The following is a 15370-nucleotide window of genomic DNA, read 5'->3' on the forward strand; positions in this document are numbered from 1 at the left end:
GCCAGTCAGAAAAAGATAAATATCATATGATTTCACTCACATGTGGAATTTAAGAAAACAATGAACCTAGGAGAAATGAAGGAAAAATAAGATAAAAACAGAGAGGAAGGCAAACCATAAAAGACTCTTAAATACGGAGAACAAACTGAGGATTGGTGGAGGGGAAGTGGGGGGCGTCAAGAAAGGCACTTGTAGGGGCGCCTGGGTGGCGCAGTCGGTTAGGCGTCCGACTTCAGCCAGGTCACGATCTCGCGCTCTGTGAGTTCGAGCCCCGCGTCAGGCTCTGGGCTGATGGCTCAGAGCCTGGAGCCTGTTTCCGATTCTGTGTCTCCCTCTCTCTCTGCCCCTCCCCCGTTCATGCTCTGTCTCTCTCTGTCCCAAAAATAAATAAATGTTGAAAAAAAAAAATTTAAAAAAAAAAAAGAAAGGCACTTGTAGGGATGAGCACTGGATGTTCTATGTAAGTGATGAATCACTAAATTCTATTCCTAAAACCATTATTACACTATATGTTAACTAACTTGGATTTAAATAAAATTAAAAAAAAATTTTTTTAAAGAATTACTGCTGTTCAAGAGACATATTTCTAGAACTGACTAAGATAGAAAACTTTTCAGGCAAATTAGTGCATTGTATAGAAAATTCAGTGAAGGTCACAAGAAATTCCTTAATATTAAAGGAAATTTAAATAGGTAGTTTTAGGTAATGTTAGTAAGGATTTTTATTGGAAATGTAAAGACACATATATAAATATATAAACTGCATGTAATGAATTCAAAAACATGTCTCCACTAGCCAACTAGAACACAATGTAGCATAATACCACTTTTAACTCCACTCTGGGTTTCCTGTTTTGGCAGATTCACCTCATTGAGGCATTGTGGGAAAATTAGAGGTGTTTCTGCAGCATTCAAACTATAGCCTAAAACTTGTCCAATGGGGACATCCCTTACAAAGAAAGGCGGAACTATCATAGGTAAATACAATCAGTGAAAGGGGAAATCCACAGGAAAAAATGTAATTATTTACTTATAAATTCCCTTTACATTTAATACCTCTTACCCTGTCTGAGTGGCCTCGCAGTAGGATACAGTGAATTAGGAAATACAAGAGCAACTTCTTTTTTGACATCCATGAGCAGAATTGTCTCTCCTCTTTCACGGGTGGTCCAAATGTGCTGCTCTCAAGAGATGCTTAGATGCTAATTCCAAAAATAACCTAAACATATCCATTTCACCAGAAATCTGAGATTTCCTATACTGATAATCCTATAGAATGGATACAAGGTAAGTCAATAAAGTAGATCTACCAAAAATATGCCTGAACTCAATAGAAATTAAAGAAACAAAAATAGTACTTTCCAAAGGGAAATAAAGATAAAAATAACAGATAAAAACGAAAGAGCTGAAGATCTGAGAATTGTATTGTGGTAAATTGAATTTTTGGCCTCAATTATTTACCCCTCTTTGTGCCCAGGCTTCCATGTAACTCTGCAATTTCTCTTAAAAAGAGAGAAACATTCCTCCACTCCTTGGAACACAGCCTAAAACTTGCTTTGGCCAATGGAATGCCGACAGAAGGGTCTGCTAGTTATGCATCAGTTCTTCTGTGGCCTTGTGGTTTCTGTTTGCCTTCTTATTTTCCTGCCATTGCCATGTGAAGAATGTGAGAGATACGTGGGGCAGAGCTGAGCCCATGTTATAGTGAGGAGCCACGCTTGGCCAGACCTGCACCCAAAAGCAAAGTCACCCAGGCAAGTCCAGCTTGGCTACCCCCTACCTGGTCTACGTGTGTGGAATAAATAAATGCTTATGTTTGAATGGAACTGAGATTTTTGTGGTTATTTGTTACACAGCATTATCATCACAGTAGCTAAGTGATACACTTATAAATTAAAATGAGCAAAAAGGGGGGCACCTGGGTGGCACAGTCAGTTAAGTGTCCATCTTCTGCTCAGGTCATGATCTCACGGTTCATGAATTCAGCCCCACATGGGGCTCAGTGCTGACAGCTCAAAGCCTGGAGCCTGCTTCAGATTCTGTGCCTCCCTCTTTCTCTGACCCTCCCCTGCTTGTGCTCTCTCTCTTCCTCTCTCTCTCTCTCTCAAAAAATAAACATTAAAAAATAATAAATAAATAAAAATTAAAAATAAAATAAAATGAGCAAAAAGGATATGCTTTTTCCTTAGGAATCTAAAAAAAATATTTCTCTCTCCCCAAGATTGATGTTCATTCATTTGCCAGGAAAGCCAACAAATTCACATCTGATTGATTGAGAGAGTGCCAGAACCAATAACTTCATTGTAGGTTGACCACTGACTTACTTTTCTCCCTCCTATACCAACAACTATAATTAACTTTCAAATGTTTACCCTTTCCTCCCATGTATTGAGGATATTAATGACTATGACCTCATCTGTAAACTTGTAGAATAAAGTTTCATCAGAGGTTCTTGAATGTTCTTTAGATCCCATGGTTCCAAGCAGGTGTTTGGAGGAGACAGCCTGATGGAAGCAGTGGAAGAAAGCTTAACAGTTAGAGTGCTAACCTCTCAACCGGCAGAACTCTGCTTTAATATATTTTTGATATTGAGGTTTCACTTGGAACTCAGTTCCACTGTTTTAAAAATTAAAATTAAAAACTGCTGGATAGGGGCACTTAGGTGCTTCAGTCAATTAAGTGTTAGACTCTTGATTTCAGCTCAGGTCATTATCTCACGGTTCATGAGATCAAGCCCCCTGTCAGGCTCTGTGCTGATAGTGTGGAACTGCTTGGGATTCTGTCTCTCCCTCTTTCTCTGCCACCCCCCCCACAAGATAAATAAATAAGTAAACATTTAAAAAGTAAAAATAAAAAAATAAAAAATATTAGCGAAAATATTTTTTAAGATCTCTTCACACTGAAAACACTGTGATTAAATTTTTTTGACCACCCCCACTCTTCACTGCTATTGCCATGACCCTAACTTAAGACAGAAGTCCTGTAACAACTCCCGAACGTGACTGCCTGCTTTTAGTTATAAATTGTGCCATTTCACTCCCCTGCATCAAATTAGAGTAAAACCACATCTGGTGGGGTGTCCCGGCTCTGCCTCTCTCTGCAGTCTGACTTCCCACCCCTTACCTCACCTTTCTTATTGGCTTAAAATACACCCTGCTCTTTCCCAACTCAGAGTCTTCTCACATGCTGGTCCCTCTGCTTGGAATACCGTTCCCCTACTCTTCAAATGTCAACTTCTTATTATCCTTCAATTCTCCATTGATACGTGACCAGGCTTTCTCTGATCACTCAAACTAATGTAAGTCCCATCTGCCTCCATTATTCTCTACAACAACACATGTTCTGTCCTTTTTTTTTTTTTTTTTTTTTGCACTTATCATGACTTAACCCTTATCAGAACATTTGTTGGTTGCTTTTATTACCTGACTCTCCATTGAGTTTGAGCTCCATGTGGTCAGGTCTGGTTTATTTTTACATTCCCAGGACCCAAAGCATTGCCCATGGAATGTGTATATGGAGTATGCTCAATAATATGAGTCAATAAGTGACTGTCTTAGCTTTTATGATAATTCTTTTATTTTTCCTCCACCACCTGTCTACACCTCATAGCATTTCCCTGTTCACATGTGGTTCCAGTCTCTGACATGCTTACACCTGCTCTCTCTCTCTCTTAGTTACCTTCCTTAATTCCCAGACAGTGGTCCTTATACTCTTGTACATAAGAATTTTCTCTTTCAACTTACTTTATCATCCCACTTTCCTCTTCTTTTCCTTCTTGCACCAATGGTCATGATCTGATCTGTCCTGGGACTTTGTTATCAAGCTGATCCTGAATCTTGAAATTAGATTATAGCTACATAATACCTAACAATAACAGGTATTCAATAAGTGCCATCTGATACCTAGAGAAGTAAATATTCTATGCTGTTTATTTATTTTGAGAGAGAGAGAGAGATAGCGAGTGAGCATGGGGGAGGGGCAGAGACGGGGGACAGAGGATCCAAAGCAGGCTCTGTGCTGACAGCAGAGAGTCTGATGTGAGGCTGGAACTTAACAAACTGGGAGATCATGACCTGAGCCAAAGTTGGACACTTAACTGACTGAACCACCCAGGCACCCCTCTATGCTGTTTTGACTCAGGTGAGTGAGGGGTTTGGGGAATGCCCAAATTTCAAGCAAGGTAACCAGCACTGAGCTTCAAGTAAACAATGACCAAAGTTGTATCCTAACTAATTTCATTATCCTCTGTCAGAAGAAAAGACAAAAATAAGTGTATGGTTTATATATAGTCTATAAAAGAGGGACCCGAGGAACAAGAACATGGCGTGTTTTCCCAGCAGTGCCCCAAGTAGAGACAACTGAGCTGAGGAACAGTAACATTATGGTTGTTAGAGAAGTGAGATTTGTCGGGGTAGCAAGCTGGTCATGAGCTCTCACTACAGTTTGGATGCTCTGAGGCTTCTGGCTGCTGGAAAGAGAACTCTCTCCCGGAAGTGAAAAAGTTGGCATTTTGGCTCGGACCAAAATGTCTTAGTGAGTTTGTTTGGTATGAGTCAACTTAGAAAAATTCAATGTATTTTGAGTTAAGTGAAAATATTTTGTTTCCTTATCTACAAAGCTGAGATCCTCACCGTAAATCATAGTTCAGGAAAAAAAAATGTCCTGGTCTGAGCAGCCACTAGCCTTCCCTGGATGCCAGTTCCATTGTGCCTGGCTTACCTTCCCATTCACCTATGAACCATGTGTAATTTCAGAACAGTTGCCACATCTATTGTTGTCTATCTTTGGCAGTTACATTGTGTAGTTTTGTGAGCACGTGATTACATAAAATCAGATAATATGAGCAATTTTAGTTACCAGGGCAATCAGATATTCGTTAAAACGAAGACACAAGTCCGTAGCCTAGGTATATGTGGTTGTGGGTATGATTCTAAGGTTTCCCTTTTATCCAAATGAAGAAGTTGGATAATGTCTTGACAAACTGGGGAATTTGACAAACAGGGATCAGCACAGGGAATAATTAATGAAGGAAGGTATTGAGGAAAATAACCAAAGTTTCAAACCTGGGACTGAGATCTTCCCCACGGTCGGATGCTTCATCTCCATAATGAGGCCGTTGTGTAACACCTTCAAATGTAAAAACAGAAAACTAAATTACAAAATAAAATTACTTAATCTCAAGGAGTTTGAAAAGCCCCCTGTTTGGCCCACCAAAGAAACATTGCAAAACACAGAATTTTCAAGTTTGGAATTTTAATTTGAAAGTAAATATTTGAAACAAAAATGTTTCCATCTTATATTAAACCAAGTGATGCCAAAAAGATTTAGAAGGCACTACATTTTTTTTTACAAAGTCTTCCCACTCTTAAAAATGCTATTTGCTCCTAAATATACAGTATGATTTTCCCCTTTTCATCTGTGTTTGATCCTCTAAATACTGAAGCTCTGCCTCTTCTGGCATTACTTCATCACAGGCCATGGCCAAAGTCAACTGCAGAAGGACAGAATGGGAGGAAGAACCAGGACCAGGACCAGAGGAGCCCATGGGGATGGCACATGAGCTCCTAGCAATTTATTCAGTGGAAGGTGTGGGAGTCAGTCCAGTTTGAAAGGTGAATCAGAATAACCAGAAGGCTCAGTGACTGCCGGAAGTGGACATATTCAGAGCTGCTGTGACCAGTAATAGGCAGGGCCAGCTGACCGGGAGCCCAGAGTGGACTCATGTCAGAGGCTTGAGCTGGAGATTGGAACCAGAGACGTTTTTGGTGATAATCAGACCATTATTATAAGACAAGATCTCAGAACTGGGAGTCAGTGGGGAGCTGGCAGGGAGGAAATTGAGCAAACAAAACAAAACATAGACCCTGTCCTGAAGGGCTGGTTAGGTTGCCAGGCACTAGGACCACGATAGGTATTTGATGGTCCAAATAGCTTGGACCGCCAAGCTAGGTAGGTCCTGGTCTACCTAGACTTGGCCTCAGGTTCAGACTCAAGGCCAATTACTAGGACAGGGACATTCTATTAGGGACACAAGCAGAAGAAATGTGACTTGATGTTGAATTGCTTGACTACTGGAAAAGAGCTACCTACATTCTCGGCTTTCATTTTTCCTATGGGGTGGGCAGGAACACAGAATCTGCCAGGGATCAAGTGCCCTCATAGGTAAAGGATGAGACAAGGGCATGGAACTAGATTCTAGACTACAAAAGTTGAATTCTGGGAGGCGAAACGTTTGGTCATACACAAATGAAAATTCTACAAAGTTATTTTCCTTTGTTTAATTGTTTTTAATAACTCCTGTCTCAAAGAACCCCCAAATTCAATTTACTATTATTATTACTGACTGTTCAGTGAGACATATATGGGTGACTCACATATGAATTGTGCTTTATCTGTACTATCTACCAAATGGAGAGCTTCTCTCTTCCTGTTTTGTACATGGATCTAAAGGGCAAGGGTTTCAGTGGCACAGTAAACTTGCAGACCATGATTTCATGCTAACATCCCCAAAAGCAGCAGTTGTAATGGCTCTATAGCATTTTGAGCTTCAGGTAAAAGCAAGATTTGCATATCCATATCCTCATCCTAGTCTTTTCCCAGAGTTAAAAGAGCATGGAATAAATAAACTAATAAAAATGTAAAACTCAGGGAAAGAGGTCACATTTCTTAGGCTCTCTCCATTTCCGGTGAGCTTTTTGGTCACATTGCAGAATAACCCACCAATAAGACAACCCTATAGGTGACATTTTAAGGTTAGAAGTAGAACTCTGCTGTGTCTAAATATTCTGGCTTCCACTGATTTCTTTGGGAATGGTCACCACCTTTGGGGTGATGCTCTTTAAACAACTGTGTCAACCTCCCTCAGTGAGGGTGATGCCACACCATATGGAGATCCTTTCTAGGGATGCCTTGCCTCTCTTTTGGAATCACCAGCTTTGCACCCAAGAGCTGGCCAGAGAAAATTCTTGCCAGTGTTAGAACTGAGCTATAATTTAACTCTGGTGTGGCTCGTTCTCAGCACCCGCCCAGCACAGCCTCCTCCTGTGTGGGGGTGGGGGCTAAATGCCAAGGCGAGGTGCTAAATCTCAGTTCTACTGAGGACAGGAACAAAAATACCAAGCTAAATTTCACTCGAAACAATTATCTGCACACTGAATCATTCTTCTCTTCTCGTATCTGTTGCCCTCGTGACTACCTCTTTGTAATAACACTGCAATGCTACTCACAGAAGACAAAAGTGAGTGTTCTCGGCTAAATATAACTTAACTGATATTGTTGAAATTAATTAACGCTGAATTTTAATCATGTAGGAAACGTTAAGTGTCAAACGTGAAAGGGTAGTTGGTAAAGGTCAAGGGACATATGTCACAGATCTGCAAAGCAAAAGCTAGCAGTTGATTGAAGTTTTTCATGGAAGCAGCTTAAAGAATGTGCTTCCTTCGCCTCTACCCTCATTACGGTCTGTGTATGATATTCCCAACATGAAACTTTGAAATCCAGCCTTACCAGTTCCTTTGCATTGAAAGTCCTTCAGTTTTAAGCAGAAATATAAATTCTTCTCATGTTTGGCTCAGGAAGGTTAACCGCGGTTTTTCATCTGCTACGGCGTTTGTACAATTATGAAATAAATGGGCTAGTCTGAGCCCCCATCTTCAGAAAGATCTGACCTATTCCACTGCTTGGTTGCTATCCCCCTTTTTAGGTAAAGTTTGGAGTCAATACAATTCCATAGGCTTTCTTCTGCGAATCAGGTCAGATTATCTTGGGGAACAATCGAGGCCGTGGCACTGCTGTCCCTGGAAACCCTGCCTAATGACTCGGAATCTTGGAAAACTCTCCAGCCTTGTTTGTGGGGCAAGTCCTGCTCTGCTTAGTAACATATTCGAGAACCTCAGAACGCAGGCAGGCTGTCTGAATTTTAGCATAAATCTCTCCTGCTGCACTTCAAGCGTATTGTCTCTCCCTAACTTCACTGGAAACGGAGGACCTGGCGCTTACTAACATTTGTAGAACGCTTCTTTGGGAACAGTTACTAAATGTTCCCCGTTCCTTTTTCTCACCCAGCCTCATCACCCCAGCCTCTATTACCTCAACCTAGAAATTCAGATTTAAAGTGTTTCATTTTCATGGGGCGCCTGGGTGGCTCAGTCGGTTAAGCGTCCGACTTCGGCTCAGGTCATGATCCCTCAGTTTGTGAGTTCGAGCCCCCCCTCCCACTCCCCATTGGGAGTCACCACTCTGTGTCACCACTCTGTGCTGACAGAGCCTGGAGCCTGCTTCAGATTCGGTGTCTCCCCCTCTCTGCACCTCCCATGATCATGCTCCGTCTCTCTGTCTCTCAATAATAAATAAATGTTTAAAAAATTTTTTTAAATATAAAACATTTCATTTTCTGACTACTAACAATGGAATGGGGGAACCTCAGCTTTAGGGACCTCCAATACCATTTTCTCTCAAGGAAATGTCACGCCTGGAGCCTCAGTCTGGCCATCCAGGGCACCTGGGGGTACCTATTTCATTATTTTTGAATGAGGCAAGGAAGCTTCCCTAGAACTTTATAGTGGATTTCATCCTTCTTTCACTTATTTTATCCTCCCTAGATCTTTCATGGTTGGGTAGCTCTTCTAAATATCATTTCTTTTCCTCATAATTGCAAAAGCCTATTCCTGACAAGAATAGAATTGTAGAGAGTATACTAACCTCTTTAGCAAAGAATCGGGCCTATTTAAAATAAGGTCTTTCTTTCTTCTTCAAGAGTTTCAGAGATTGACAGGCTAATGACAGAGTCAAATGGTAATGTATTAATGATGGGGGGAAGGGGGGGAGTAAAATGTATACCTTGAAGTGAAATACGAGTGTAAGTTAAAGTAAGAAAGTCTTTTGATAAAGTCCTATGGCAGGAATGGCAGAACAAGTCTGTGATATAGCACTAACAGGAAAACAATGTAAAAAATAAAAAATCAATTCCCCCCTATCTAGGTGGTGAAAACCTCTAAGAAAAGCAAGAGATCTAGGTCAAGAGTAGAGCTAACAAGGCATATTCAGATGAAAAGAGACTTGACAGAATGGCGGCATTAAATGACATACACAAACGATATGTGTAAAGACCATATTAAAAATCAATATGATACCGTCCATGACATTAACAGTGATGCTCAACAGAGAACGGACGATGAATAGAGACATGGCCAGTCATTCAGTTTAACAAACATCATAGAGCACCCATGTACTGAATGATAGCAAGGGGTTGGCAGTAAAAAGATGAATGAACTTGCATTCAAAGTGCCTATAATTAGAAGACAGGGTTGGGAATAAGAGACTTGAGCCGGTTTTTATAACAGTTTAAGCTTCAAATGAAGGAGCAAAATCTAGTAAGTAACAAGTAAGTAACTTTATCTACCTTGGAACGAAGCTAAAGGACATAGATCAAGGAGTTCAGTGGAAGTCACAACACAAAGATAATACAGAGATAAAACATTAGGTTAACAATTGCAAGGATATATATAATTACAGAAGCTATCGCTCAACAATACTCTTAAGGGTCAGTCATTGTGTTAGAAGGGAAAGAGTTGTCTCCATTTAATCCTCTCATGAACTAAACCCCTTAGGAATTACTCTCATCTGCATTTCTACTGATAAAGTGATGGAAGCCTAGAAAGGTTGAGAACTTGCCCAAGGTTTCACAGCTAATAAATGGTTGACTTTGGATGATAATTAAGGTGCCTCTGACCCTAAACACTTTGCCAGTTGGAGACTTAGTAAGAGAAAGAAAAAAAAAAAAAAAAAAAAAAGACCAGCATAATTTGATTTACCATTAAAATAACTAGCTGATGTAGTCAATTCTGTAAAATAAATTAGTCAATTCACTGGGGCAAGAAAATCAGCCCAACGGATTGCTTGGCACCATATAGCCCAATTAGTTAATAAACTGAATGCTCCCTTGTAGCTAGCCAAGGCTACCACAGATACAAAGGCCGTGAAAAGAAGAAGGATTTTGGCCCCAGCATAGCTCAGATTTTGAAGGGGACAGACCCAGAGAGTGACCTTGGGCAAGGCACTTAAGTACACTGAGGATCAGAACCCTCCTCAGTAAAAAGGTGGCAATAATATCTGTTTCTCCAGAGTCTGTAAGGATTGAGAGATGGGTGCAAAACTGTGAGCACAGGGCCTTGGACACAGTGAACTCAAAATTCATGGCATCTATTCATCATTATCCGAGATCAACATAAATTGAGTGAACTAAGTAGCAAGTGCCTCCTTTTGGTTTCATTTCTTTATGGAGGGGGGGCAGGATTGGAGGCTGTTGTCTCTTTTAAGCTTTTAACAACTCCCTAGATTTCTCTAGACATGAAAATGTTACTGGGTCCCCAAAATATATTTATTTTTAAGAATTCAGTTATCAAGTTCCCGTGTTGCCTTGCTGCAATTTCCTCAGTTTCCTAAAGCTTTCCAAATATCTTGCATCTGCCTTAGTTATCTTGCCCACGTCTGAAGGCACTGCAGAGGTCATGCTGAGGAGCTACGCGAGGACCATGGTCATTAACAGTGAAGAGAGCCAAAAAGGGTGACGTGGGAATTCAGCAGAAACAGTGGATACGCGCATTATACGTGGGAAGTGAATCTACCACACTTGAACACAAGAATCATAGCATGCTTCTTTACGGGGAAAACTCAGAAAACCATTTCCAAAATATGCACTAATATCTTAGAAAGCAAAAAAAGCACTGGAGTGAACTAATTTATTGCATTGTCCACTCAGTCATTGCTTTAACTTGATAGGAAAACAGCAAAGACTAATATTTGAAAAGTTACATAACTGAAGGTCTAACACACAACTAATATGTTAAAAGTTAATTCAACTATTTTGAAAACCAAAAAATGCAAAAATAACACATAATTAATGGAAAATAATGAACAAGTAAACTTTTCCTTGATAATGGAGGTCAGATTTAAGTGATGACATTTTTGTTTTTCTTATTTCTTTTGAAACAATTGGCTGCAACCAAACTTACTATGGTGCTAATGCACACGACTGAGCTTTTGTTTCTCTTTTTTCTAATTAAAAACATGAATATTTGTTATTCGAAGAGGTATTATAACATATACATATAGTTTAATGAGTACTAATAAAAACTTAAGAATGCTTACATCTCAGGGGCACCAGGGTGGCTCAGTCAGTTAAGCATCTGACTTCAGCTCACGTCATGATCTTGTGGTTCATGAGTTTGAGCCTCGCATCAGGCTCTGTGCTGAGAGCTTGGAGCCTGATTAGGATTCAGTGTCTCCCTCTCTCTCTGCCCCTCCCGGGCTCACACTCTGTCTGTCTGTCTGTCTCTCTCTCTCTCTCAAAAATAAACAAACATTTTTTAAAAATTAAAAAATAAAAATGAAAAAAAGAATGTTTACAACTCCAAGTTTGCCCCAATCCCTCCCTCTTCTGTCCCCAAATAATCACTCTGCTGGTTTTTTTCCTTCCTTTTTTTCCATCTTTGTATCCCATATGTTTATATCTCTAAGGATTCAGTGCCTGTTTTCACCCATTTGTAAGATTTATAACAATGAAATTGTGTATATATCTTCTTCTCTGATTTGCTTTTTCTCTTTAACATTGTTTTCGCGACTCACCCATTTGGAAGTATGTGGCTGAGGGCCAATTATGGCCATTAATGTAACTTATGTCATTATAGAAATACATCATAATGTATTAATTCACTCTGCTCTTACACTGTTTCCAGTTATTTTACTACAACAAACACTGCTGTCATACACATCTCTTCATGCAACAGTTGCTCTAGGGCACGTGTCTAGGGCTCAAAAGCTGACATAGGGTACATGTATCTTTCATGTTAGGCGAATTATTTTTCTCAATGATTTACCAAAAATTCCCACCAGTAGTGAATATTTTTATTTGTTTTACAATGGTAGCAAAACTTGATATTATCAGTGTTTTTAAGGCTTTGCCGATCAATCACTTTGAAATAGTATCTTACTGAAGCTGTAACTTGTATTTCCTTGATTACTAAGGAGACTGAATATATTTTCCTTGCTTATTATTTCCTCTTCAATGAATGTGTGTTCAAGTCATTTGCATTTTTTTCTATTGGCTTAATTAACTTTTCTTATTGATTCATGAGTTCTTTGTGTATTCTGGTTATGAATCCTTCACTGGAACATAAATTGAAAATATTATGGCTTTATTTCTCACTCATTTTGTGGTATTTTGATGAACAGAAGTTTTTAATTTCAGCATTCTTGAATTTATTTTTTTCCGTTTATGTTCTGTATCTTTTATGACATATTTAAAGAATTCTTCCCTACCCTAGATGACGCAAATAGTCTCCTAAATTTTCCTATAAAAATGTTAGGCATTGCTCATTTATAATAAAAGTTCACGGCAAGTCAAGGATTGAGAGGAATTACCTTAGCTTGATAAAGACTGTCTGCAAAAATCCTAAAGATAACATCATACTTAATGGTAAGAAACTGAAAGCTTTTGCTCTAATATTGAGAGCAAGGCAAGGATGTTTGTTGCCACCATTCTTATTCAGCATATAACTAGAAGTCCTAGCCATGGAAATAAATCTAGAAAAAAGGCATGATCTGCATAAAGGCATACAGATTTTAAGGGGAAAAAATAATGGAATAAATACTGAATATAAAAGGAAGAAATATAAAAAGAAATATAATAAAAAGAAGAAGAATAAAAGAAAGAAATCACACAGATGACATGACTGTGTGCATAGAAAATTCCCATGAATATATAAAAATACTCCTGGAACTAATAAATGAGTTCTTCAAGGTCACAGGGCAAAAGGTCAACACGCAAAAAGCAATCACATTTCTGTATCCCAACGATGACATGAGGAAACCAAAATGGAAAACACAATGCCAGTGACAATTGCTAAAAATAAATGAAATGCTTAGACAGAAACGTAACAAAATAGGTATGGACTCTGTATGCTAGAAATTACAAAATTTTTGTGAGAGAAATCAAAGACTGCCTAAATAAATGGAGATGCATATCATGTTCTTGGATTTGAAGACTCGACATAGTAAAGATGTCAATTCTCCTCAAATTTATCTATGGGTTTAATGCAATTCTTACCAAAATCCCAGCAAAGATTTTTTTGTATATTTTAAAAAGCTTATAAAAAAATTTATATGGAAAGACACAGACCTTAGAATAGCTTAAACAACCTTGAAAATAAGAATTAAATGAGAGAGAATTAGTCTACCTGATATTGAGGTATACTAGATAGATGCTATATAGTATACAGCGACTTTGAAACTACGGTAATGGAACAGAATAGAGAACTCAGAAATATATCCACTCGAACATGCCCAAATAATTCTGGCAAAGGTAGAAAAACAATGGAGGAATGACAACCCCTTAAATAAATAGTCCTGGAACAATCAGCAGAAAAACGAAAAATCTCAACCTAAATCTCATTCCTTATTCAAAAATTAACTTGGGGCGCCTGGGTGGCGCAGTCGGTTAGGCGTCCGACTTCAGCCAGGTCACGATCTCGCGGTCCGTGAGTTCGAGCCCCGCATCGGGCTCTGGGCTGATGGCTCAGAGCCTGGAGCCTGTTTCCGATTCTGTGTCTCCCTCTCTCTCTGCCCCTCCCCCATTCATGCTCTGTCTCTCTCTGTCCCAAAAATAAATAAACGTTGAAAAAAAAAATTAACTTAAATGGATCATGGGCTTCAGTGTATAATTTAAAACTCTAAAATCTTAGGAAAAATATTTGATGTTGCTCTGCAAAGATCATGTTAAAGGGATGGAAATTAAAGCTACAAAATGGGAGAGATATTTAAAGCAGTATATTGGGCAAATGACTAGTATTTTGTGTGTGTGTGTGTGTGTGTGTGTGTGTGTGTAATTCTTATGACTTAACAGTAAGAAAAAATCCAAGGAGAAAATAGGCAAAAGGCATAAACAGACATTTCACCAAAGAAGATATACAGATGGCAAATAAGCACATGAGAAGATGTTCAATATCATTAACCGTGAAGGAGATGCAAGTTAAAAGCATAATGAGAGGAGCACCTGAGCGGCTCAGTAAGTTGCACGTCCAACTTTGGCTCAGGTCATGGTCCCACAGTTCGTGAGTTTGAGCCCTGTGTCGGGCTCTGTGCTCATAGCTCGGAGCCTGGGGCCTGCTTCAGATTCTGTGTCTCCCCCTCTCCCTGCCCCTCCCCCACTCTTGCTCTGTCTCTCTCTCTCAAAGATAAATAAACATTACAAAATTTTTTAAAAAGCATAATGAGATAATACCAATGGCTGAAGTTTTAAAAAGGTACATTAAATATTGGTAAGCAGAAAATGAATCATGCATACATTTCTGAGGAGAATGTCAAATGGTACAGCCACTTTAGAAAACAGTTGGACAATTTCCTTAAAAAAACTAGACCTGCAGCTACATACAACCTAGACGCTGCACTCCTCAGCATTTATCCCAGATAAATGAAAAGTTATGCTCATACAAAAACCTGCACATGAACGGTCATAGCACCTTTATTTGTAATAGCCCAAAACTGAGAACAACACAGATGTCCATCAACCGATGGGTCACTAAGCCAACTGTGGTGCATCCATGTTGTGGAATACTCCTAAGCAATAAAAAGGAACAAGCTATCGATTCACCCAACAGCCTGGATGCATCTTGATGGAATTGAGCTGAGTGTAAAAAACCAGTCCTCCGAAGATTACATAGTATATGATTCCATTTACATAGCATTGTTGAAGTGATGAAATCCCAGAAGCAGACAACAGATTAGCAGTAGAAGATGCAAGAGAGATGGCAGTCGAGGAGAGCTGAGTGTGTGCGGCTGTAAAGGGCAGTAGGATTGATTTTGAGATGGAGCTGTCTGTATCTTGACTGTATCGATGTCACTATCTTGGCTGTGATACCGTGAGATAGTTTGGCAAGATGTTACCATTGGGGAGCGGGACAAAGGGTACCCGGGGTTTCTGTACTATTTCTTATGACTGCATGAAAATCTATCATTACCTCAGAATAAAGTTTTATCAATTTTTTTAATAAAAATTGGTTTTCCATATTTTGCTTTTTGAGAAACTGGAATTGAATTTTGCATATGATGTAAAAAGGGATTCAATTTCATTTGTCCCCCTGGAAAACTTCTGAGCAGTCGGTCCCTCCTTTCCTCATGAATCTGCAATAGCAGTTATGCTGTCGATCATTTCCATACATGTTGGGGTTGTTCCTGGGCTCTCTGTTCTGTACTACGGGTACAGTTGTCTACCCCATGGCCAATACCACACTGACCAGATCACTGTCTTTCATCCTAAGTATCAGTGTTTCATTTGGCATGATCCCCACCACACCCCTGCCTTCAGGGATTCGTGG

General features: G+C 39.4%; 1 protein-coding gene across 1 annotated transcript in view; it reads right to left on the bottom strand.

Annotated features, from left to right (window-relative positions):
* SUGCT (succinyl-CoA:glutarate-CoA transferase) overlaps nucleotides 1–15370 on the bottom strand; it is a 765867-nt gene that overhangs the window by 99847 nt on the left and 650650 nt on the right. Inside the window, exon 13 of the mRNA XM_030307713.1 lies at nucleotides 5063–5126. Coding sequence (XP_030163573.1) covers nucleotides 5063–5126 — 64 coding nt within the window. The remainder of the gene's footprint in view (nucleotides 1–5062; nucleotides 5127–15370) is intronic.

The sequence above is a fragment of the Lynx canadensis genome, chromosome A2, assembly GCF_007474595.2.
Source record: "Lynx canadensis isolate LIC74 chromosome A2, mLynCan4.pri.v2, whole genome shotgun sequence".
NCBI lineage: Eukaryota > Metazoa > Chordata > Mammalia > Carnivora > Felidae > Lynx > Lynx canadensis.